The sequence below is a fragment of the Scardinius erythrophthalmus genome, assembly GCF_964197995.2.
Source record: "Scardinius erythrophthalmus genome assembly, chromosome: 15".
Lineage (NCBI taxonomy): Eukaryota > Metazoa > Chordata > Actinopteri > Cypriniformes > Leuciscidae > Scardinius > Scardinius erythrophthalmus.
In genome coordinates, this window is record NC_138235.1 from 34940522 (window position 1) to 34965521 (window position 25000).

Consider the following 25000-nt stretch of genomic DNA (forward strand, 5'->3'; position numbering starts at 1 on the left):
ACACTGCAATGTTACAAAAGATTTCTGTTTCAAGTAAATGTACTTTTCTTTCGAACTTTCTATGATGGAACCTGGAAAAAACTTGATCACGCAATTTAATTACTTTGCATACAATAGATTGTAGCTCGAACTGGAAACGGTTTCAAACATAAATTTTTAACATGTCCTTCAAGTAATCTTTTGAACAGAATGACAAGAAAAAAATTCCTATGCTAAAATCAGTTAAAAATGCAGTTACCATTTCCCACAGACAGTCCTTACAGTTAAAATAGATGTTTAATTCTGTAATTTGAGCTAAACAAGCACATTATACGAGACCAAACTTGACTAATTTTGGTCTTTCCCCATTCTGAGCTGACTTATCTTAATGTTTACTCATTGTTTTTTTGTTTTGTTTTTAATATTATGCAATAATTAGTATTAGTAGGCTATTCCATTCCAAACACCATTCCAAGCATCTGTCTGTGTAGCAAATGCAGGGCTTTTCTCCATAGAAGGACGAGTGTTAATGTAAGATTATGAATCCATGTTCTTACCTCACTTATTTAAAACACTCTGACAGCTTGTGCACTCGTGTTCTGCTACGGCTGAGCGCTGCCATGTTTGAATTTACATCTCCGGTCTGACGTATGCAAATGCATTTGTGTGTGTGTGTGTAAGGTACTTTCCGTGCTAATTTGTAGATTTAAATATCCCATGCTGTCAGATGCACAGCGGTGCAGTGCTGGGGTTTGTGTGGAGAGGAGACATGGTAATGAGGGATGATCAATGCACAGATCCATTAATCCAGACGTCTTGACAGAAATGCAGAGCTCCGGTCCATCTATGTATTTATTTATATGTAGAAACACACACTATGTACTTAGTGTGTGTGTGTGTGTGTGTGTGTGTGTGTGTGTGTGTGTGTGTGTGTGTGTGTGTGTGTGTGTGTGTGTGTGTGTGTATGTTTCTGCAAGAAAAGATTAATACTACCAGCCTATTGAACAAATAATAATAGAATAGAACATTTTTTAAGAATTAAGCTAAAAGTGACAAAAATCTCATAAAACTTGAGCGCTATATTCCAAGTCTTTTGAAGCTCTGTGTGATGAACGGATCAAAAATGTAAGTAATTTAAGATGTTTTTTGCTGATGTAAGCTGATCAAAAACCAGTTCGCGAGATACCCGTTTGTGATATATTTTAAATGAGCTGCCATTTTTTGCTCAATTTTGTTTTATTATTTTAATAATGAATATTTTTTTACATTTTAAGCATGTTTGCTTTTTTACATGCTTTTACATGTTGTTCATCCAACTGATCTAGACTATCTTGTGGTATATTTTGAATTAGCCAAAAACACTTTTATTGTTTTTATTATATTATTTAAACTTTCTATTTTTTTATATTGTAACATTTTTGCTAAAAAACAATATAAATTGTTTTAGAAAATAAAATAATAAGCACTGGTGTGTGTAATGTGCACAAAATTATAATAATTATTATTATCATTATTATCTGTTTTTATTTTATTTAAAAAAAGTTTTTTGAAAAGATTTTTTTTTTTTTTACATAAAAAGTAATATGAATGAATAAAATCACAAGTACTGACATTTTAAAATATGCAAAATTGTTGGGCAAAACAATCACTGTATTGCCAAAGTTTGCAAGGTTAATATCGTCAATATGAATATATATTTAGAGTTTAGTATGAGACTGCCGTGCTTTTATTACCACGTTATTTCTATATTAGCCCTTAAACAATATGATCTGTGATTGATCCTGAGCAATTCTTGAAAAACCAGAATAATCTGAAGTATGTATATCTATATATATGTATATCTACACACAGGTTGTGTGTGTGAACTCACTGGATATTTGTGCTGAGGATGTGGGTGTGTGTTCGACAACCTGGTAATTGAGTCTAAAAATAGTCTGAAAGTATAAAAAGTACTGAAAAATTGGTTGGGAGAGACTCAAACAAATGTAAAAGATGGAAAGTTGTCACTGTTTTAAGACTAAAAGCAGGGGGAAGAGATGCGAGAGAAGAGAGGAGGAAGAAGCTAAGAGCTCCTTTAATCACAAGCTCCCTCAACCCACTTCAGTTTCCCAGCATGCCAAGCTTTAGTGTGATCACAGGATGGGAAACCACTGTAAAGCCTTCTTCTGACCACACACACACACTCCTTCTGTACTAAAGCACTACTCCAAAAAGCTGTGAGAACAAGACAAAGATAAGACGGAGAAAGAGACCCGAGTGAAGGATGAATAATCCCTTCAGCTCCCTCTAGCTGGCCGTCAGCTCACTCTCTCTCTCACCCTGACCCAGCTTATAGAAATAATAACTTAATTCCCATTAAACTCTCCTCTCCTCCCTCACACACACACACTTACAGAGGCAGACAAAGGGAGAATATTAGCTGTTGGAAACGTGCAGGATGGATAAACATGACAGAGAGGTGTTAGATGAGGGTTAAACAGATGGACAAACAGAAAGAGAGAGAGAAAGGGAGAGAGTGAAACAGATGGACTAGGAGGGTGAGAGGCGAACAGCTGAGAGATGAGGACAACACAGATGGACGTGTAGACCGCTATTGTGCATGCGTGTGTGAGTGTGAGTGTGTGTGTGTAGGTGAGAGGGGAAAATCCAGAGAATTGTTATGTCATAACACACTGCTCATTCTACATCTGCAGTGTGTGGATAAAGAGATATTGCCACTGTATAAATAGCTTCAATGTACAACAGTTTACACATTTTTGTTAGTAGCCTGCGTCGGGGAAGTTTTATTTGTTCAGTTGTGTGACAGTAATTCAGCTGCAGTGTAATATAACATTTATTTATTTTTTATTTTATCGGAAGCCAGCTTGAACTAGGTAATTACCATAAATGTTCCAGCTAGAAGCATAAATAGTAATTACATTTTAAATCAATATTTTTTTTTCTAATTAACCATTCTGTCATCACTTAAAAATAATAAAGTAAAATAAAAAAAATAGAAAATAAGTGGGTGATTCATAGATTAAATCGTTTATTTATTTAATTTTAATTTTTGGAAGCCAGCTCCAGCTCGAGCCATGCAATAAGGTCCAGCTAGAAACCACATACAAGGAAATTCAATTTTAAATCATATAATTTTTTTTGCAAGTAACCATTCAGTCATCATAGCCTAAAATTACAATGATAGTTTTAAGTGGGTGATTTATAGTTTATTTATTTTAATGCTATACTGTTTTTAAAGTCCTATTGTTTGCGAACTGTAGCTTCGAAAAGTCTGATTCACTTTAGGGAATCGGTTCGTTTGTACAGTTAATGCAAATTAAACTATTCGCTAAATAATTCACTGATTCATGTCCATGTTGTGTGAGTGGACTCCTTATTGAGTTTTGATCTTCTTATTTGTAGTGCAATATTTAGTAAAACACTAATGCTACAGTTTCATAGTTAGCTTGATTAACCAATTTGAGTCCCTGAGGAGCATTTTAGTGCTTCCTTTTCCTTTTCACATTGGATTATGGGCAAAATAGCATCAGTCAGTGTACATATTGGGTGAACGTGATTTCACCAAGTACCACATGTTCCTGGATCAACATCTTTGTTGATCCTGGAACAACTTTCCAATCAACCAATCAGATTTGAGGGACAAGTTTACAGTTTATGTCAAGTTTAGGCTTAGACCCAGGGTTAGGTGCTTCAACATCAGTGTTATTCACCTCATTTCCCTCTGATTTTAGGGAAAAGTTATGGGTAGGGTTAGGTTTAGGGGTGGGGATAGGGTCAGGACTACATTTTGGGACAGGAATGTTATTCCAAAATATGTTGATCCAGGAACATGTCTTACTTGGCAAAATCACAGTGACCGCACATATTGATTGTACACTCTAAAAAATGCTGGGTTGTTTCAAACCATGTTTGGGTCAAATATGGGCAAACCCAACTGTTGGGTTTAAAACTGAATTAAAAATATGTAAACCACCCAAACATGGGTTGAAACAGCCCAGTATTTTTTAATAGAGTGCGTTATGGCAAAGACGGTGCGCTCCTATTACTATGAATGGTTACAGAATCACTGCACCTGCTGTTTCAAGCTCAGGGGTCGCATTTATAAAACTATGCGTAGGATCCTTACTAAAAGTGTACGTCTGCCCGAAAGCCAAAAATGGTGCACGGAAAAAAATATTCCGATTTATAAAATCGTGCATATGCCAGAGCCTGCGGAAAAAAAATTCCCTTAATTAATCCCAGTCAACGGAAGATTGTGTTCACATGTGTCACATCTCTCCTCCCCGATATAACCATATATGGAGCTGACAACGCCTAGTTTTACTATGCATATCCTCATCTGCATATCATTTGCATATGCATATTCATCCTCGTGATACCATGTGTAACGGTACAAGACATTAGGAAAATATGAGATACGGATGTGCCGTCACATTACATTGCTAAAAATCATTTAGTAGCCTATCCTTGCCTTGATTTTGAATAAATAAATCAGATAGTATAAAATACATTTCAGAGAACGTTTTCTCAATCTTTTCCACTGGCCAAATAGTATTTTTAAATTATTTTATTTATTTAAACTGTTCTTTTGAGCATGCACTGCATTTATGATTAGGAGGACTCATAATGAAGATTTAAAGTGGTTTTCCTTCATCTGCCGTCAGTCCCTCAGATCACCATCGGTGTCGCCAAACTGCTCCGTCTCCAGAATGTTCGTACGCATGTGTCCAAGTTTGCGTGCAGGTGTGCAAATTTTTCCCATCAAGTTTGTTTTTATAAATCACAACGGATGCGTTGGAAGTGGCGTACGCCTCTTTAAGGGCCTTTTTGTGCGTACGCAACGGTTATAAATGAGGCCCCTGGTTCCTGAGACTTGCGCTCAGGACTGCACATGCGCATTGGCTGGTCTAGCCTGAAAAATATACTTTTTAACCCTGTTTGAGCATAAGAAACAACATTTATGGGACAGTTCAATTCAGATTTTTTTTTTTTTTTGCGGATTTGAAATGTGTTATTTAATTGTGTTATTGAAGTGAAATGTGAATGAAATTTTGCTCAGAATTCAGCTCAGACACTTGATATAGTGCAGCATTTATGGAATTCAAAACAATTTCAGACACAAAATATTATCAACGTGATTTTTTTTTTTTTTTTTTTTAAATCATTATTTAATCAGATTGCCATGAGTTTTTAAACATTTTCACACATACTGGATTAAAAATGTTTTATTTACTCGCAGTAATGACAGGCTGCGTTGTTTACATTTTAAAAATAAAAATAGAAAGGCAATACGCAGTGAACACTATTCTATTGCTTCTTCATAGCCAAAGCATGTTTGGTTTTACAGGTTTATTCGGCACATTTATGTTCCGTTTCTCACAGATCCCCTGTGACCTTATTGGTCGACTGAGCTAATGAATTTTCTGCCCGGCCAATCATCAGCCCCGTATCAGTCCAAAAACACCTGGTGCTCCTCGTATCAGACACACTGGATATCTGGACACAGAGGTCTTTTTTAGCCCCTGGTGAAAGGTGCCCTTTCACAGTGATCCTGGATTAGTCTGCCTGCCCAGAGCTCAAACATAGCAATTATGACTTTGTCGGAAAGTATTAAAAAGGGAAATGCCTTTTTATTAGTAAAGCTGTACGTTTATTACGGACAGTTTTTCGCTTAAGTCATTTTTTTAATACCCGGATATTACATTTGTGTGGTTAGGCCGTTGAGGATCTCAGTTACTGAAAACAACAAACACATCTCATTACCTCATGGAGTTATTTATTCACATGGAACCATTTGGTCTCTGAAGTCATTATTTTCACGGGATGTTTTTAGAAAAGGGTATTATCCAAGTGAGAAAATAGCATTAGATTTAGGTAACACCTTCTGTTGTGTCTGTGTACTGTATAAAATGCATTATAAATTTAAGGGAAATTGTTCTTCATATCTCAAAATCTACTTCAGATCTACATGCTGCCTTTCTGGTATGCAATATACTTTAATCCTGTCATCAAAGCTGAATATTTTAGAATCATTACTCCAGTCTTCAGTGTCACATGATCCTTCAGAAATCATTCTAATATGATGATTGATGCTCAAAAAAAAAAATCCATTTCTGATTATTATCAATGTTGTACAGTTTGTACTGTCATATGTTTTTGGAAATTGTGATTCATTTTTTTCAGGATTCTTTGATGAATAGAAAGTTCTAATTTACTGTCACTTTTGATCGATTTGCTGAAAAGTATGAATTTATTTCAACAACAAGAACAAAAAATTCTTAGATTTAGAAAGACTTGAGCATAATATTGCATTTACAGAATGAAACAGTCAGTCTTAATATAAAATGAGACCACACATAAAAGCCTTACAAAGCCTTCCTTTAATAAATAATTATATTATTGAATAATTTTCATTTTTTTATCTTTGTGTTTTACATAAATCATTTGAGCTCAAATATTTTGATTAGCTAAAGTCTTCAACCAAATTATTTGCAAACTGTTTTTACTATTACTTTAAAATATATATATATATTGTATTACAACACAGATCATATTACAATTCCCTTTCATACTGTATATACAGGCTTCATAGAAATGGAATTTGGGAATGATTTTGTGAACTTCTTAACATATTTTGTGTTTTTCTACCTTTTATTCATTCCTTCAGCTTCATTCGAGTGTGGACAGGGGTGATGGACGCACAAAATACATTTTAAAAGGTGAAGGGGCCGGCTCGGTGTTCGTCATTGACAGCAGGACGGGGAATATCCACGTCACCAAACCCCTAGACCGCGAGGAGAAGGACCAATACCGCCTTATCGCCACGGCGACAGACCGACAGACCGGCCGAGCCCTGGAGCCGTCCTCCCAGTTCATCATCCGCGTGCAAGACATCAACGATAACCCACCTGTGTTCCAGGGCGATCTGTACAGCGCCACCGTGCCTGAGATGGCCAACATCGGTACTGCGCTCGGATGCACACACAAATGTCCTCTGACTGCTGTCATTGAGCTGTGTTTGGAAGAAAAGATGGAGGGTCACATGCTTAATGAACCTTGACTTTGTCAAAATATCTCTTATTTCGTCTCTCTCTTTCCCTAGGCACATCGGTTATTCAAGTGACAGCCACAGATGCTGATGACCCAACGTATGGGAGCAGTGCCAAACTGGTGTATTCAGTGATTCAAGGCCAGCAGTACTTCACTGTGGACCCGCAGTCAGGTGTGTGTTCTGTTAGATTCTGTAAAATGCAATGTTTCTTATTTTTAAGTGAAGGATTATTGACTTTTGGGCTGTGGTCCAAAAACCACATTAAACACATGCACTCTCAGCTCTTAACAAATATGGTTAAATGTGCACCAACAATGCTTTCTAATAATCAGAGTAAGGACTTAATCGCAGAGAGATGTTAACATGACACGAGCAACCCTCTTCACTCCAGTTTACATGCTATTTTCATTATTCTGAATATGCTAAGAAGTGTTGTTATTTTTAACACCATTATTCACATATGCACAGCACAAATGATGAACTCACATACTGGCCACTGTTGTAATCCACTTTCATCAAGTGCAAAACACATTTCTATGTGTAACCAGTCCTAGTCGACACGCTCTTGGGTGCGTTTCCCAAAAGCATCGTTAGCCAACTATGTTCACAAGTTCCGTCGTTATCAGCATAGTCCAACGAACTTTCGCAAGCAGCATCGCAAAGTTGTGTTGTTGAAACGACAGCTCTCGACCTGTGCTTAGAACCATAGCTTCTTGTTTTGCAAAATAAGTAAGCTGACATTCAGTACGATCTGTGTCTTTTATTTAGAATACGTACAAATGTCATTTTTGTCTTTTAGTTTGTCAAGAGATTTAAAGCACCGTTTTTGAAGAGTGCGCATGTGCGAACGTGCTCTAGTACGTAAGAACGAGCCTATGATTGAATCTGGAAATAAAGCAAAATAACTGAGAAAAATTAGATATAGTCCTTACGATGTCCATAATTTATAGCAAAACATCTATCATTAATTCAATCTCAAAGAGATTCATTAAAAGAAGTTATTACTCCAAAACCTGTTTGACATCATTAACCAACGTGATTGAACAACCACTTTGCGACATTACACTTTCGGGAAACAGTCGTGACTAGCTATTTGATTTCTTCAACGATGAATCATACTATGGTAGTTAAGCAGCGAGTTTTGTCGTTATACGGGAAATGCACCCCTGAGCGGGATTCGAACATGCGTCTCCGGCGAGGGAGGCGGGTGCTCTAACAAGGACGTTAACAACTGCAGTTGCTAGTGTGCCTCTTGAGATTTTAATGAGTGAGGTTTACACACACAGCTCTTACTGGTCTACTTTACACTCACCCCCTAAACCTCACTCCCATCTGGGTCACGGCACCAAATGTAACCAGTCCTACTCAACCCGCTCCGAGTGATATTCGAACCAGGGTCGCCGGCATGGGCTGCGGTCTTAAGCATCCTTGTTAGCATGTCCGGTTCCTTATGCAGACAACCCTGATTTGAATCCCGCTCGGAACGAGTCGTATATGGACGTATTGGATATTATCTGCGCCGTGAAGCCACTGTAACCATTGTAATTGTAAGATAAGGAGCAGAGACAGATTTCAGCTGTTCGGAGTAGACGGAAAACTTCAAAATAATGTCACAGAGTTCATTCATATTCATCTGTATACGTCCGAGCTCATGCACACTTTGGTCAGAGAGGTAATGCGATTAAGGCATTTTCATGCCAGTTTATTGCGATTATGGTTACTATGATTATGAGCTTAATCGCATTTGTTTGTTTTCGGAATATTATGTTTACGTGTGGTAAAGTTTAATGATTGTGCATGTAAGCGTACTCATTTGTAGTGCAAGAATGAGGCTGAGTGATGTTCAAAATCACCACAGCTCAGTCGGGCATGGCCATTGCAGTGAGCAAGTGAACACCTCCCATTATACAAGTATACAGAACTTTGTAGTATTTGAGTACATGTAATTAGTTACTGTACTCAAGTATCTTTTTGCCTACTTTTGTATTGCTTTCTCTACTTGACTACATTTTTGAAGTATATGTGAAGAGCTCAGATGCTGAAATGTTCTTCTAGAATGATCATTTTTATCAAGCTTGTATACTTAAGTTCAGTAATTTCACTTAAATGACAATTAATAGGTAATTTTCAATGCCATTTAAGTGAAATTACGGAACTTAAATATACGAGCTTGATAAAAAATAATCATTCTAAAAGAAAATTTCAGATGGCACTTAGAGGCTTTTGCATCTGAACTCTTCATGTACACTTTACTCCAATACATTTGTAATGACTAATGCATTGAATCATTAAGTTTTGCATGGCACCTAACTTTTTCTGCAGCAGTTTATTTATGCTTCAAAAGAACCGATATCGCAATCTACGGGGCATTGAAGGTACTATATATTGTGTGTTTTGCTCTAACTCTCCCAAACTTGTCAACATGGCTACTTTAAGCAAGTGTGAGTGCATTAGCAGGTAGTTGTGAATCGCAAGTGTTTTATATATGAGATGAGGACATGACTGCAGCCGGTGATGAAATTGAAACCAGCACGTCCGGTGCAAGTAGACGTTGACTATTTAATTTCATGTTACTATTTTATTTATCGTTATATTGAAGAAACCTTTTTGAGTGATATTGGTTTACTTATGCCCATTTTGAGCACTTGAGCTTAATTAAAACTTGAGTGTTTGTAGACGCTTAAGGGGCTGTGGTGTCGACCTTGATTTAGTGCAATATTGAGGCGTTCAGTTTTATTTTGACTTTAGAAAATAAATATGTGATTGCTCTCCTCACAAATCAACTGTTTCTTATTTTCACTGGCATGTCTCTTAGGTGTGGAGAGCTAGTGCATCTTTGAGCCTACGTTCAGTACAAGTAAAATACTTAAGCACTGATAAAATCAGATACTTTTACTCATGTGGTATTGGAATTGGTGAACTTGCAATGGAGTAATTTTTGCTATTTTTACTTTTACTTGAGTGTGGTTTTCAGGTGCTCTTCACACCTCTGCGAGTGCACGGAAAATGAAAAGACTCAGGCAGTTGGAAGTAATGTAATCCTGAAAAGTCATCATGATTTTGAATAGTCAAAAATGATCATAAAAAGACCAGAAATTAAAGGGGTGGTTGATTATGATTTCACTTTTTTAATTTTAAGTAGTGTGTAGTGTGTAAACAACATCTGCAAAGTCACGACGCTCCAAGTTCAAAGCAAAGGGAGATATTTTCTTTTGAAGAAATCACTTTTTAAGGACTACAACAAACGGCTGGTAGAGACTACACGACATTCCTCACGGGTTAGTGACATCACCAACCCTAGAATTTACATAAACCCCGCCCCCTGAGCACGATTTATAGATTATCAAGACAGAATATGCTAATCAATGACTAGAAGATAACTACACATAAGCTACATAAATTCATCAACTAACCAGTCAGAAATGTTGCCTACATGTTGTCACTTCTGCTTGAGTCTCTCCATCTTTGTCTGACTTTTTTGGTATTTAATAGAAATACATTTATTAGGATGCATTCATTTGATCTAAAGTGACTGTAAAGAGAATTATAATATCTTTCTATTTCAAATAAATGTTGTTCTTTTGAGCCTTCTAAAAATATAAAGCAGCAAATCATCATATTAGTGTCACAGTGTCTGGTTTGTGTCTCGTTTTTCACGGTGTCCCTCACATTGACTACAATTCCCAGCATTCTGTCTGTCACTTATCACTGTTCATTACACTCAGCTGTTGCCCGTAATCTGTCCCAGCTGTTCATTGTTAGCCCTGTTAGATCTGTGTGTATTTATTCTCTGCCTGTTTCTGTATGTGTACGGAGTCGTTAATTTGTGTCACCACACTTCTTGTCTGTTTATATCTGTTCTTGTTTGGATTGCTTCTCTGGATTTTTGACCTCTGCATGGATTACAACGATGTTGGATTGCCCTCTTAATAAATTACTGCACTTGGATTTTCCTGCTTCCCGTGTGCATCCGTGACAGAACGACTCCGTCACCATAAATCCAGCGGTAATTTTCATTTTTTATTATTTTTTGTAGGATCTCGTCCCCAGTTACTATGTGGATTCCACGTAGCGAACTTTCTCCCGCAGAGAGAGAGAAGGGCATCTCTTTACTAGAGTATTTTTCTAGATGTGCACAAAGGCATGAGGAAATCAGGATAGCTGAAGCTTCACCACGGGTCTCATCGAGCGCTGGGACTTCGTCGATGGTTTCGTCCAGTTCAGAGACGGTACACATCCGTCAGAAGGGAAGAAGGAGGAGGAGACCTGCGTCGGCCCAGTCAGAGACTGTCCGCGTCCCGTCTGCCCAGTCAGAGACTGTCCACGTCACGTCTGCCCAGTCAGAGACTGTTCACATTCCGTCTGCCCAGCCGGAGACTGTCTGCGTCACGCCTGCCGAGCCTGTGTCTTCGGACAAGATGGCTGCCACAGAGACTGTTCACGTCACGCCTGCCGAGCCTGTGTCTTCGGACAAGATGGCTGCCACAGAGACTGTTCACGTCACGCCTGCCGAGCCTGTGTCTTCGGACAAGATGGCCGCCGCCGAGCCTGTTCACGTCACGCCTGCCGAGCCTGTGTCTTTGGATAAGATGGCCGCCGCCGAGCCTGTTCACGTCACGCCTGCCGAGCCTGTGTCTTCGGACAAGATGGCCACCGCCGAGCCTGTTCACGTCACACCTGCTGAGCCTGTGTCTTCGGACAAGATGGCCGCCGCCGAGAGTGTTCACATCACGTTTGCCGAGCTTGTGTCCCCTGACAAGATGGCCGTCATCGAGCCTGTGTCTGTTCCTGAGCCGGTGGTGTCGGTTCCTGAGCCTGAGCCGGTGGCGTCTGTTCCTGAGCCCTCAGTGACCGCGACACTGGGCATTATGGCCACAGCCATGTGGTGTGTGTGGGCTACGCACACACTTGGGCCGGTGGTGTCTGTTCCTGAGCCGGTGGTGCCAGTGTCTGTTCCTGAGCCGGTGGTGCCAGTGTCTGTTCCTGAGCCGGTGGTGCCAGTGTCTGTTCCTGAGCCGGTGGAGCCAGTGTCTGTTCCTGAGCCGGAGCCAGTGTCTGTTCCTGAGCCGGGGCCAGTGTCTGTTCCGGAGCCTGTGTCTGTTCCTGGGCCTGTGCCTGGGTCTGTGCCTGTGTCTGTTTCTGTGCCTGTGTCTGTTTCTGTGTCTGTTCCTGGGCCGGTGGTGTCTGTTCCTGAGTCGGTGGTGCCAGTTCCAGTGCCTGAGTCGGTGGTGCCAGTTCCAGTGCCTGAGTCGGTGGTGCCAGTTCCAGTGCCTGAGTCGGTGGTGCCAGTTCCAGTGCCTGAGTCGGTGGTGCCAGTTCCAGTGCCTGAGTCGGTGGTGCCAGTTCCAGTGCCTGAGTCGGTGGTGCCAGTTCCAGTGCCTGAGTCGGTGGTGCCAGTTCCAGTGCCTGAGTCGGTGGGGCCAGTTCCAGTGCCTGAGTCGGTGGGGCCAGTTCCAGTGCCTGAGTCGGTGGGGCCAGTTCCAGTGCCTGAGTCGGTGGGGCCAGTTCCAGTGCCTGAACCGGTGGGGCCAGTTCCAGTGCCTGAACCGGTGGGGCCAGTTCCAGTGCCTGAACCGGTGGTGCCTGAGACGGTGGTGCCAGTTCCAGTGCCTGAGTCGGTGGTGCCAGTTCCAGTGCCAGTTCCGGTGGTTCCAGTGCCTGAGCCGGTGGTGCCAGTTCCAGTGCCTGAGCCGGTGGTGCCAGTTCCAGTGCCTGAGCCGGTGGTGCCAGTTCCAGTGCCTGAGCCGGTGGTGCCAGTTCCAGTGCCTGAGCCGGTGGTGCCAGTTCCAGTGCCTGAGCCGGTGGTGCCAGTTCCAGTGCCTGAACCGGTGGTGTCTGTTCCAGTTCCTGAGCCGTGGCCGCCCGAGGGATCGTCTCCGCCCTGGCCGCCCGAGGGAAAGTCTCCGCCCTGGCCGCCCGAGGGAAAGTCTCCGCCCTGGCCGCCCGAGGGAAAGTCTCCGCCCTGGCCGCCCGAGGGAAAGTCTCCGCCCTGGCCGCCCGAGGGAAAGTCTCCGCCCTGGCCGCCCGAGGGAAAGTCTCCGCCCTGGCCGCCCGAGGGAAAGTCTCCGCCCTGGCCGCCCGAGGGAAAGTCTCCGCCCTGGCCGCCCGAGGTAGAGTCTCCGCCCTGGCCGCCCGAGGGAGAGTCTTCGCCCTGGCCACCTGAGGAAAGGTCTCTGCCCTGGCCGCCCGATGGACTGACGTTTCTGCCCTGGCCGTCTGCACAGCTTGCTTCGCCCTGGCCACCTGAGGAAAAGTTTCTGCCCAGGCCGTCCGAGGGGTTGTCTCCGCCTTGGCCGCCCGAAGGACCTGCCCCGTCCCGGTCGCCTGCACAGCCGGATCCGCCGTGGCCGCCCGAGGGGTCGTCTCCGCCGTGGCCGCCCGAGGGGTCGTCTCCGCCGTGGCCGCCCGAGGGGTCGTCTCCGCCGTGGCCGCCCGAGGGGTCGTCTCCGCCGTGGCCGCCCGAGGGGTCGTCTCCGCCGTGGCCGCCCGAGGGGTCGTCTCCGCCGTGGCCGCCCGAGGGGTCGTCTCCGCCGTGGCCGCCCGAGGGGTCGTCTCCGCCTTGGCCGCCCGAGGGGTCGTCTCCGCCTTGGCCGCCCGAAGGACCTGCCCCGTCCCGGTCGCCTGCACAGCCGGATCCGCCTTGGCCGCCCGAGGGGTCGTCTCCGCCGTGGCCGCCTGAGGGGTCGTCTCCGCCTTGGCCGCCCGAAGGACCTGCCCCGTCCCGGTCGCCTGCACAGCTGGATCCGCCCTGGCCGCCCGAGGGAAAGTCTCCGCCCTGGCCGCTCGAGGGACTGTCGTCTCCGCTCTGGCCGCCAGATGAACTGTCACTCCCTGTCCCCGTTTCCCCCCATGGACCTGGCCCACCTTCCCTCCCCCTGATCCTCCACCATTCCACCTCCCTCCTGAACTCTTGTGTTGTGTTTTAGTGTTGTCATGGAGCGTCTGGTAGCCGCTCCGTAGAGGGGGGGTTATGTCACAGTGTCTGGTTTGTGTCTCGTTTTTCACGGTGTCCCTCACATTGACTACAATTCCCAGCATTCTGTCTGTCACTTATCACTGTTCATTACACTCAGCTGTTGCCCGTAATCTGTCCCAGCTGTTCATTGTTAGCCCTGTTAGATCTGTGTGTATTTATTCTCTGCCTGTTTCTGTATGTGTACGGAGTCGTTAATTTGTGTCACCACACTTCTTGTCTGTTTATATCTGTTCTTGTTTGGATTGCTTCTCTGGATTTTTGACCTCTGCATGGATTACAACGATGTTGGATTGCCCTCTTAATAAATTACTGCACTTGGATTTTCCTGCTTCCCGTGTGCATCCGTGACAATTAGAATGATTTCTGAAGGATCATGTGACACTGAAGACTGGAGTAATGATGCTGACCGGTCCGCTGATAGATGACTGCTTTCAACGCTCCTGTGTGTATCTGTGTAACGGCTCGGTGAAAAGCATCATTGATGTTTATTTACAATATGTTTTTGAAGCGCTGATCATTGTAGTCAGTCACAGACATTTTTGATGAGCGCGTGAACACAATGGCCAATCAGAAGTACAATCACATCATTCTATAGGGCACAGCTGATTGGTTCCTGCTGTATCAGTAGCCAATGAACTCGCTGCTCAACCTTTAATACTGGTCAGCATTTGCTGTAGCAGTTGCAGTGCGCTTTCAGAAACCCTCCTCCTTCCCCAGCTCCACCTGTACAGATCCGCTACGGGTAATTCATGTATATTGTACAGCAGCAGCGTGTCGTGTAGCAGATCTAATCGGCCAAAACCAAACATATCAACATTGTCATATTCTTTACCATGCCAAACACTCAGAGAGTTGTCATGGCATAAATAATACTTTTCAAGTTATCTCGAGCAAATTAATGCAGCTTTGGTGAGCAAAAGACACTTCTTTTAAAAACATTAAACAAAATCATACCGACCCCAAATTCAACAGTCAACGCAGTGACTGTTCCATCCACTGTAAGATTAGTTTGACCCATTAGTCAAGTAGTCAGATCTGTATCCTTCTCCAGCAGTGTGATGGTGTAGGATGTTCAATGTGATTCCTTTTAATTCACTTCAGTTTAACCTAATTAACTCACTGGCATGAAAACTGCTTAGTATTGCCAAAGTGAGATGCTGTGACCGAGAGTGATCTGCTCCTGTCTCTCTCTGTGTGTCTCTGCAGGTATAGTTCGCACGGCGGTCCCAGATATGGACAGAGAAGCTCAGGCGCTGTACCATGTGGTGCTCCAGGCAAGAGACATGGGCGGCCATCAGGGGGGTCTGACAGGGACCACCACTCTCACTGTGCACCTCAGTGACGTCAATGACAACCCACCGCGCTTCACTCAAAGTGAGTCACACATCCAGCTCTACTCCAGAACCTCCAAACACGTCTGTCTACTGTAATCCACTTCACTCTTCTATTCTATTCTATTCTATTCTATTCTTATCTATTCTATTCTATTCTATTCTTTTCTATTCATAGTCTAGTCAAAGTCTAGTCTAGTGTAATCGACTAAGCTTTGTTTTATTCTAGTTTTAGCCTACTTTGGTCCGGTCTATTCTAGTCCAGTCTAGTGTCCTCTGTTATATTCTAGTCTAGTCTATCTGCTTTAATCTACTTCACTTTACTGTTCTATTCCATTCTATGAAGGATCATATATGCTCTACTCCACTCCACTGTTCTATTCTATTCTATTCTATTCTATTCTATTCTATTCTATTCTATTCTATTCTATTCTATTCTATTCTATTCTATTCTATTCTATTCTATTCTATTCTGATAATCTAATCTGCTATACTTTGTTAATCTATTTAATTTTATTGTATTATGTTCTAGTCTAGCATGTCTGGCATATCTAGACTAGTAAATTTAAAGGGTTAGTTCACCCAAAAATGAAAATTCTGTCAGTAATCACTCACTCTCATGTTGTTCCAACCCCGTAAGACTTTAGTTCATCTTCGGAACACAAATTAAGATATTTTTGATGAAATCTGAGAGCTGTCTGACTACTTAATAAGCTTCTAGGCAATTTCTGCTGCTCCAGAAAAGTTAGTAAAAACATTGTTAAAGGTGCATTAAGCAACTTTTCATTTTAAAAATACCCGTTTTTCTAACCCATACATGCTTAAACAATTGCCTGATGGGCTGAATAAGCCCTTCTATGATCTCTGCGATTGCCTCTATAATCCTGTACAGTAAAATAAATAAGAGGGATTCGGGACGGAATCGACTGGGCGTGACATGCGCGTTCACGCTCACCTGGCAATGTCTGGCAGGTTTGTGTATTCGCCGCCATTATCCGCATCTGCGAAGACAACTCAAGCGACTTTGGCAAAAGTAGAAGATGGATTCAAAGAGACCGGCTTCTAGTTCAACCCAAACCCCAACGCAAACTCCACGTAACCGCGTGCACAACTCTGGTTGCAGTTTCATGTGTCGCCAGGAGGGGGCATAGTTCTGCAAAAACTCAGAGACTTGCGCAATGCACCTTTAAAATAGTCCAAGTGACTACCTTAAGTGATAAACCTTAAGTTTATCAAGCGATGAGAATACTTTTTGTGCACCAAAACAAAACAAAAATAACGACTTTATTCAACTATTGATTTTCTTCCGTGTGGGCCTCTGAGTTCATGCGCGAGAACTGAGAAGATGACGCAGATGGGTCTCGATGTAGTGTTTAAAATGGTTCTAAAGTGTGCATTTCCTGGATGTCCGAATCGTGAGAAACCAACGAGAAAACGTAAAAGTGCCTTACCAATGCTGCAAAATATCCTCACACTTTTCCAACAAATGATCATGAGCGTCATCTTCTCAGTTCTCGCGCATGTGTCGTAGCGCTCTCGTGAACTCAGTAAGAGGCCCACACAGAAGAAAATCAATAGTTGAATAAAGTCGTTATTTTTATATATATATATATATATATATATATATATATATATATATATATATATATATATATGTATATGTGTGTGTGTGTATGTATATATGCAGTCTACTCTGTTATGTTCTAGTCTATCATATTCTGGTCTCACCTAGTGTTCTCTGTTCTGTTTCAGTCTGTTTTGGTCTGTTCTACGGTAGTCTAATTTAGTTTCTGAGAATATAAACTCAGAATTCAATAGATATTTTGTTAAAGATCAAAGAGTTGCGGTGTGGGCTTTTCATATCCCTGTCAGCATGTACGCTGTACGCTGTCCATTAGCCGGCCTAATGACACGCAGTGCACTGTTTGCTAACATCACAAGTGCAGTTTCCACATCCGCAGTTAGACTAACCAGCAGGAAGAGAAGACATGTGGGCGTTCAGATTTGTGTGTGACATGATGTAACCTTTTGAAATGGATGCATGCTTTATTTCTCTTCTGCTTTAAGTCTCTCTGTCCTATTTTCCTGACTGCACTTCTGTCCACTTGTTAGCCGCAGCGAGCTTATTACACACATTCTATTCATGCTGCGGATGCGGTCTTATTGCAGTAATTGATTGACAGCTCAAAGACGCGAGTGGTGGTTTGGAGACTGTGGGTGTGATGCCAAGACACACGAGGGACCGACTTGCATCTGCTGTATTATATTCTGTCTGATTGGGATGCGATCTTATCAGTCGTACGCTAGAGAGTCATGACGTACACAATTACTTAGCTGCATAAATCGTATCCCCAGTCAGAATTTTGCAAAATAGATTATTTCCCTTGAAATGTGTAATACTGTTAGTTGAATTTTGCGGCGAATCATATTTGTTGTGCTTCAATTATAGATTTACTCGTGTTCATCGGCTCCCTGAATCAATCTCTCTAATCACAAGCGTTTTAACCAACTGTTGTTTGTTTCTCTCACAAAAATGTCCTGGTCTGCCCTGAAAAGATGCATAATAGAAGACAAAATTATTCACATAAATATCTTGTTTCGAAGTTTTACATACACTTGGTTGTTTAATATTGCATGTTGCATTCTTGAGCATCAATAACGGCAATACAGAAATTTAAACATGCATTAAATAATTTATTTTTTTACTGTGCTAGCTATTCATACTTTAAACTCTATATTAGCCCCATAGGTTTGTGATTTAAAGCCAACAGCAGTTTAAAACCTAATGGAGTGATGAATTTGTCTCATTTTACCATCTGAGTGTAATCCTGAATCCGCAACCACTGCATCCAATTACTATGAGAGAGCACCATCTCTCAAATTTATAGGGAATTTGCTGTCTTGAATATGAAGAAGATATTTGCATCTGGAGATGAAATGGTAATGCATTTATGTTATCGTGTTTGCAATACAATTCACACTGACTTTATGTTATGGGAAGTAAAAAGGGTCTTCCATAGACTAATCAGCACTTATGGCTGTTTTGATTAATGAGGTGACAAAAAAGGAGGCTGGTCTAAGATTGGTTGTGGTTGTTGATGGATTTTGCACATTTTAAAAACATTAAATTATGCATATTGGGCTGTTTAATTCACTGCCCCTGGTTACCCAGTAAAAAAAAAAAAAAAGTTTATAAAGTTTGCTTTAATGTAGCACATCAAGTAAAAATCATAAAATAAAAACTTCATTAACACCCAATACTGCTCAACTAATATTAAATATTAAAATATTAAAACTGTGCTTGACCCACTTGGTCATGCTTAAAAATGACAGCCTATAAGGCCAATTAAAAAATTAGATAATAAAAAAAAAAAACATGCCAGAGCATTAAATTGAGATATTTCCCCCCCTTTCCTGGATTTTTAATTAAAAGAAGCAGTACTGAACCCTCCAAGTAAAAAAAAAAAATTGTAAAAATTCTTGGGGGTCTCTTAGCACTGATAACAAACCAGTTAATTGTCTTTTTGAACTATTCATTAAAAGAACCGTCTCCTAAGAGTCATCCGTTTTGGGTATTACATTGGTCGCACTCTATAGTTTTGATTCACCTAAAAGAACCGACTCATTAGAGTCATTTATTTGGCAATCGGAGTAGCTTGGTTGTGCTGCCGCTGTATGTATTTGATTTGCTACAAAGAACTGTGTCATATTTTTAATTCGTTCGGGAATCAGAATACTACGATTGTGCTTTATGTATTTGATTTACAAAAAAACAAAACGGTATATATCAGTCATTTGTTCTCTAATCAAACTAAACTGGTCACATTGTAGAAATATTGTACAAATATGTTAAGGGTTAAGCTTTGTTTAATATTTTGTGTTAGCGTTTAATTTGACTGACTTGTTTCTTCTAAATGAGTGTGACGGTGGATTTTCCAGACTAAACTGACCATTTTGCTTTGCGCTATTTGTTATTTGCTTTTAGTACACTGTTTTACCGAAACTTGGCGACATAAAATAAGGATGCGTTCATGCACCCGTAAAATAAGGGATATGCATTTAATGAAATGAATTTGTTTAATTAATACATCAAATCATCTAAAGTAGCATATCATGTAATTAAGTCAATTAAATTTGTAATCATCTGTCGGCTTTAAAGAGACACCCACTCTTTCATTGCACAGAAGAGAATTAATCGGTTATAATGTCACACAGTGATATAGAATGGATAGAGAGCATACTACTGCGGTTACTATTTCTGGCATATATAGATACGGGATACATCATAAGAGTATGATATTCTGAGTTCAGCTGATGTGCTCATTTGCACATATGAGAACTGCATGATCACAGAAATGCTGGTTCAAATACGGCCCGCAAGATTTATTTCTGATCCTGTTCCTCTTCTTTCTCTCTATTCCTCCACTGTCCAATATAATAAATGACAAAAAGGCCTATAAATAAGATATGGGGAGGTGGGGGCACACGCTAAAAAATGTTTAAAAAGTGGTAAATCAAATTTTCCTCTCAGCACAAGTTTGGTATTGTTGTAAAGCACAGCATTTCAACGTTGTGAATATTCATAGTAATTTCTCGACGGCATGAGTCTAATTAGAACTAATTTTCTTATGTAAATAAAATGATCTTTCAAAGCGATCCCGATTTACACATATACACAGAATTACAGTATTTCAAAATATCTGTATTGGCGAGTATTTACGTAAACATTATCTGTTATGTCTTAAGTGAACGTTTGGTTAACTGTTGGGGAAAAACATCTGATGTATTACATGATATTACATCCCTGCTGTACAGTAGGTCGGACTGTTTCATTAATGTTAATCAATTGTGGTCTCATGGAAAGGAAGTTGAATATATATTTGTCCTATAGATATTTGGTTTTCACTTGGTGTGTGCCAAATTTGGTGATATTACCAGGGATTTAAGATATGGTTGCTTGGTGATTTTGTTTTGGAACCTTCAGAAAACTTCAACTCGATTTTTCTCAAAATGAGTTTGCTGACTGTATCGACTTCAAACAGGTGTAGCTCAGTCATTTTTTTCTGATTCCAACAAACCATACATAATTTTGAAGGTTTTTTAATAGAGAATGTGAAAATAACAAAAACTCATTTTTGAAAATTTGCTCATTCCGACTCATTTTTCCAGCACGGGTCACAAATGCAGTCGTAGTGAGCACAAGATACTTCTTACAAAAACAGATTCCAAACTTTTGAATGGTGTAGTGTAAACTGAATTTATATTGAGTATTAAGTTTTACGATTAAAAGAGACATTCGCCTGTTTGTTTACTCTGGAATGTGCATGCCCATAGACCAGCATGAAAAATACTGATTTTTGTGTGTGATTTAAGCTAAAAAAAAGATGCCATCGTTGTCAGATTTCATTCCAGATTTTAAATAATTAAATGAATAAGTATGCAAATGTTGGTGTTTCTCCATTGAAATAGATAGCTGTACTTGCATGATTGAAAATAGCCTTATGAGTATGATCCCTGATTAAATTTGCTTTAAAGGAAAAAAATCAGATCTTTTAGGCTTTTCCAATGAGTTAAATCAGGTGCATGAGATTAGGAAGCCATCTGAACTGTGTATTTTTGGGCCAGTGATTGTGTGTGATGATCCTCTACAGGATCTGACAATGATCACAGAGTGAAGTCACTGAGCATCTTAACCTTATCCTGCACGTCTCTCGGGAAGCTGTGCTTTATTTCCAGGTCTGGCCTGTGTGTTACGGACGTTGTTTTCTGGTGTGTGGATTGAATCCCGGCTCTCAGCAGGAACTGATTCACAGTATTGTGAAAAGTGTCGCTGAATCTCTCAAACAAGCCTTGTGCCCACTGACCCGTGATGACTGCTTTCATTCTCCGTGCAGCTTTCTCGAAGTGCTAAAAACCTCAGCGCTAGGTGTTTGAAGGAGAGATATGAAAGTGTGGTTTGGTGTCGTGGGGGTGGGAAGCATCTGTGTACGTGTGGATGAAGTATTTGATGTTGTCTGTGAAGATAGGATGCTTGCGGTATGTGCTGTGTGTGTGAGATATCAAAGTTTGAGAGGTGAGTGTGAGTGACTGTGGATTTGATAAGGCTTATGGGTTTCTGTCAGTCCATATCCGTCGACTTTAATAAATGCGTGTGCGAGTGAGTAAACAAAGCCTGAAGCCATTCACAGCATCTGAGTCACCTCTGAGCAAGAGAGGTCCGGTGAGTTGGCGCGAGTCTGTGACTCGTAACTCAAAGCGGCCCTCCAAGTTCAGCAGTTCTGCTCATTTTGGTGATATAAATCATCATCCAGAACAGCTCAGAGCTTCTGTAAAACACCCACAAAAACTCTTGATAATAAAGGGTACAAATAGGGTCTTTTGCAGCGATGCCTTAGAAGAACCATTTCTGTGCCATTAGCTGCGTTTCCATTACAGATTTGCGTAAAACGTAGCAAAACTAGCGATATTTTCGAAATGTTGATAAAAAACAATTGTGAAATGATGGTGTTTCCATTAACCGATGTTATGCAACTAAAACGTAATTTTTTCCTCTCGAGATAAGTCATTCCAAAAATCATGGCGACAGATGTTGGTAGGTTTATGTATATCCCAGACACTGCACTAGCCATTATTTTTAATCAAAGGAGATGTACAGAATGTTATCCAAGCATTTATGGCAAGGAAAGGCCCTTATACTTGTAGCGGCACATATGAGGTGTTTCTCCCTCATACTGTGTCTGCTTCAAGGTCTTGATAAATTGTGGCATTTATTTGTTGTTTAGAATCCAGTATTCCCGTATTTAATTGAAAGCGGCACAAATGAGAATTTATACCTGTTAAGCTTGCAGTTTGGTAACCTGTACCTTCCGCTAGCTGCCTGTCCCCTGAACACACTGTAAAAAAACATGTTCTCTGTAGACAGCCCAGGCTCCACAAACAGCGAGAAAAACAAACTGGCCCAGCCTGGACCACAAAACACAACAAACAGTGTTCCAGCCAATAACCGACAAGAATGTTTTGGGGGTGGGGGGGGGGGGGTTAGTGCGCGTGCACATGAAGGGGGGGGTGTGGAGTGTGGAGTGGAGGAGAGAGAAGCATGAAGAGGGAAGTTAGCTAGAGGAAAGATGTCCTAGACAACGAATAACGTTAGAATTATATTCTCTTGAATTTTGATATGGCCGACACGCGACCAATGAGACGACGTTCCGCTGGACAAATAGCAAAGAAGAGGGAAAAGGAGAAGGAAAAGCAAAGTCCAGAATTTACACCAGAAAAGTCTGTTTCAGGAAGCACGGAAGGGAGGGGAAGGGGACGGGATGAGGAGGAGGGAGGGTGGAGCTAGCCTCCGTTTTGTTTGACAATACTTCGAACGTCAACAAGAAGTGATGTCACCCAACATCGCTTAGAGGACCTTTAATAAAGACCTCTGTCTCGTCTTCTGTCTAAACATACCACGCCATCTGTGTTAATTGACCTAATCCTTTTTCGAATTGCCTGAAAAACCACCTCATGCGAACATAAAATCTTTTTTGCGATATATGGGAGTTTTGCGAAATTGACGCGTTTCCATTGGGTGTATTTTCAATTTTCAATTTCATTTTGCGCAATTTGAAGGGAAATAGGCTATTGAGGAACCTTTCAGTGAACATTTCTTAAAAGAACCATTATTTTTCTTAGTGTGAAGAACATTTTTAATAGTCTAATAAACTGCTACGCAGTCACAAAAGCTTATCGTTTGCATGTATTTTTTGCGGTTTAAAAACAAGTGAATTGAAACCATTGAAGCGCAGTTAGCAACGGCACACAACTTATTTCACTATCTGTGCGCGTTCACTGAGAGACTGTTTCTCAGCACTGTCTGAGAGACGCACGACACAGCCGCTGCTCATAGAGCCTGAGAGCTTTTTGGCAAATAATTGGGCTTGAACGGTTAAATACACATACTTATGTGTCGAAGTGACCATGTCTTTGCAAGTAAACATAGTCATTCATGTCTTAAGTGAATGTAAACAGTTGAGAAAGAAAACGTATAAGTATATTGGATCCGTGCAGTCGGTTTTAAAGTGACAGCAGCCTAATATACCTGATGTCGTTATTAATGTTAATCAAACAACAAAAAAATTGAAAATCTCTCTCTGCTCTTGACTCGAATCACTTCGGAACTTTAATAAAAATAAATGTGTATTTAATTTACACAGTGAAGACTATGCTATGCTTTTTTATACATTTGATGTATAAAAACTTATTTATGGAGTACAATTTAAAACAATTTATGTAGTATTTCTTATTTCTAGTGCTTGAAGTTTTTCAGGTAGGTCTTTATCACTGTTTACTTGTCTTCTGTAAGCTTGAGAGGTTTTTTTCTTAGCCAAGTATTAGTTTTTTCTGATATTGAAAATGGTGACAAGAATGAGGAAATATGAATGGAATAAAACTTATTTAAAGCAAAAAAGTAACTACAGTATATCATGATATATATCGTTATCGTAAAATAAGATTTTGGTCATATTGCCCACCCCTTTTTCCATTATAAAGAACCTTTTTTGGAATGGAAAGATTCCAGGGATATTGAAGGTTCTTAATCGGATCAAAGATGACAATAAAGAACCGTTATGCTTCTAAAAATGTAAAGAATTTTATTTTACTCAGTCAAATGCATGTTTACATACCTGATGCTTCCCTGTTAAAAAATACAGATGCCAACGAACTGTTTTTCCCTTCTAGTTTTTGAGTGATTCCCAGAATACTTTTTCGGTTTGTCTAAACTTTCTGAAGTTTACAGAAAAGATTAGAATGCTTGTGTTTGTTGCATTTTCCGGGTTTGGTTCCGGAGCGCCGCTCGCTTGCTCGTTTTCCACCTCGTTAGTCTGCAACAAGGGAGCAAGCAGCATTGTTTACAGCAACAAAGATGTTGACCCCGTGAACTCAGAATTAGAGTTTTGTGTCTTTTAATGTGTGCTTGTTAGCTTTTAGTCTAGTGTAGCTACACTGAACACTTGACAAAATACACTTTTAGCAGATGTTTGTGTTTAAAATGCTCTGTTTCTGTCTCTTCTGGAAAAATAGACCACCAATACCACTGTTGACTAGCAAGATGCAAATTGTGGAGTGGCCTTTAATATTTAAACTTGTCATATGCGGGTGTTTCCTCAGCTTCAGGCAATTTAATGTCTCAGAGATTGATTTTTAAAAAAAAAAAAAAAAAAAAAAAGATTTCAAAATTGTTGTCTTGGAATCTTGACCATACCTTCATAATTTATTTTTGCTGCCTTTCAAATGACTTTTATATGTTGATTTTATTGTTTTACCCCATGCCTAGATTTTTTATCTTAAAGTATAAAATCCATTATATAAAGTGTTTACAATAATCTAAATCAAAAGTGACATTTATAATGTTGGAAAATATTTCTATTTTAAATAAATGTTGTTCTTTTGAACTTTCTATTCATTAAAGAATCCTGAAAAAATGTATCACAGTTTCAGTTTTCAACATTGACAATAATAATAAATGTGTCTTGAAAAGGAAACCATCATATTAGAATGATTTCTGGAGGATCATATGACACTGAAGTAATGATGCTGAAAATTCACAGGAATACAGTAAATACATTTTGCAATATATTCACATAGTAAACTGCTGTTTTAAATTGTAATTACAATGTT

The 25000-nt window shown here is 40.6% G+C and overlaps 1 protein-coding gene across 1 annotated transcript in view; it reads left to right on the plus strand.

Annotated features, from left to right (window-relative positions):
• The window catches only part of cdh24a (cadherin 24, type 2a), a gene marked incomplete at its 3' end in the record, with an annotated part of 83909 nt that overhangs the window by 30161 nt on the left and 28748 nt on the right, over window positions 1–25000 (plus strand). Inside the window, exons 3-5 of the mRNA XM_081385824.1 lie at window positions 6647–6941; window positions 7082–7201; window positions 15213–15380. Of these exons, the coding sequence (XP_081241950.1) occupies window positions 6647–6941; window positions 7082–7201; window positions 15213–15380 (583 nt within the window). The remainder of the gene's footprint in view (window positions 1–6646; window positions 6942–7081; window positions 7202–15212; window positions 15381–25000) is intronic.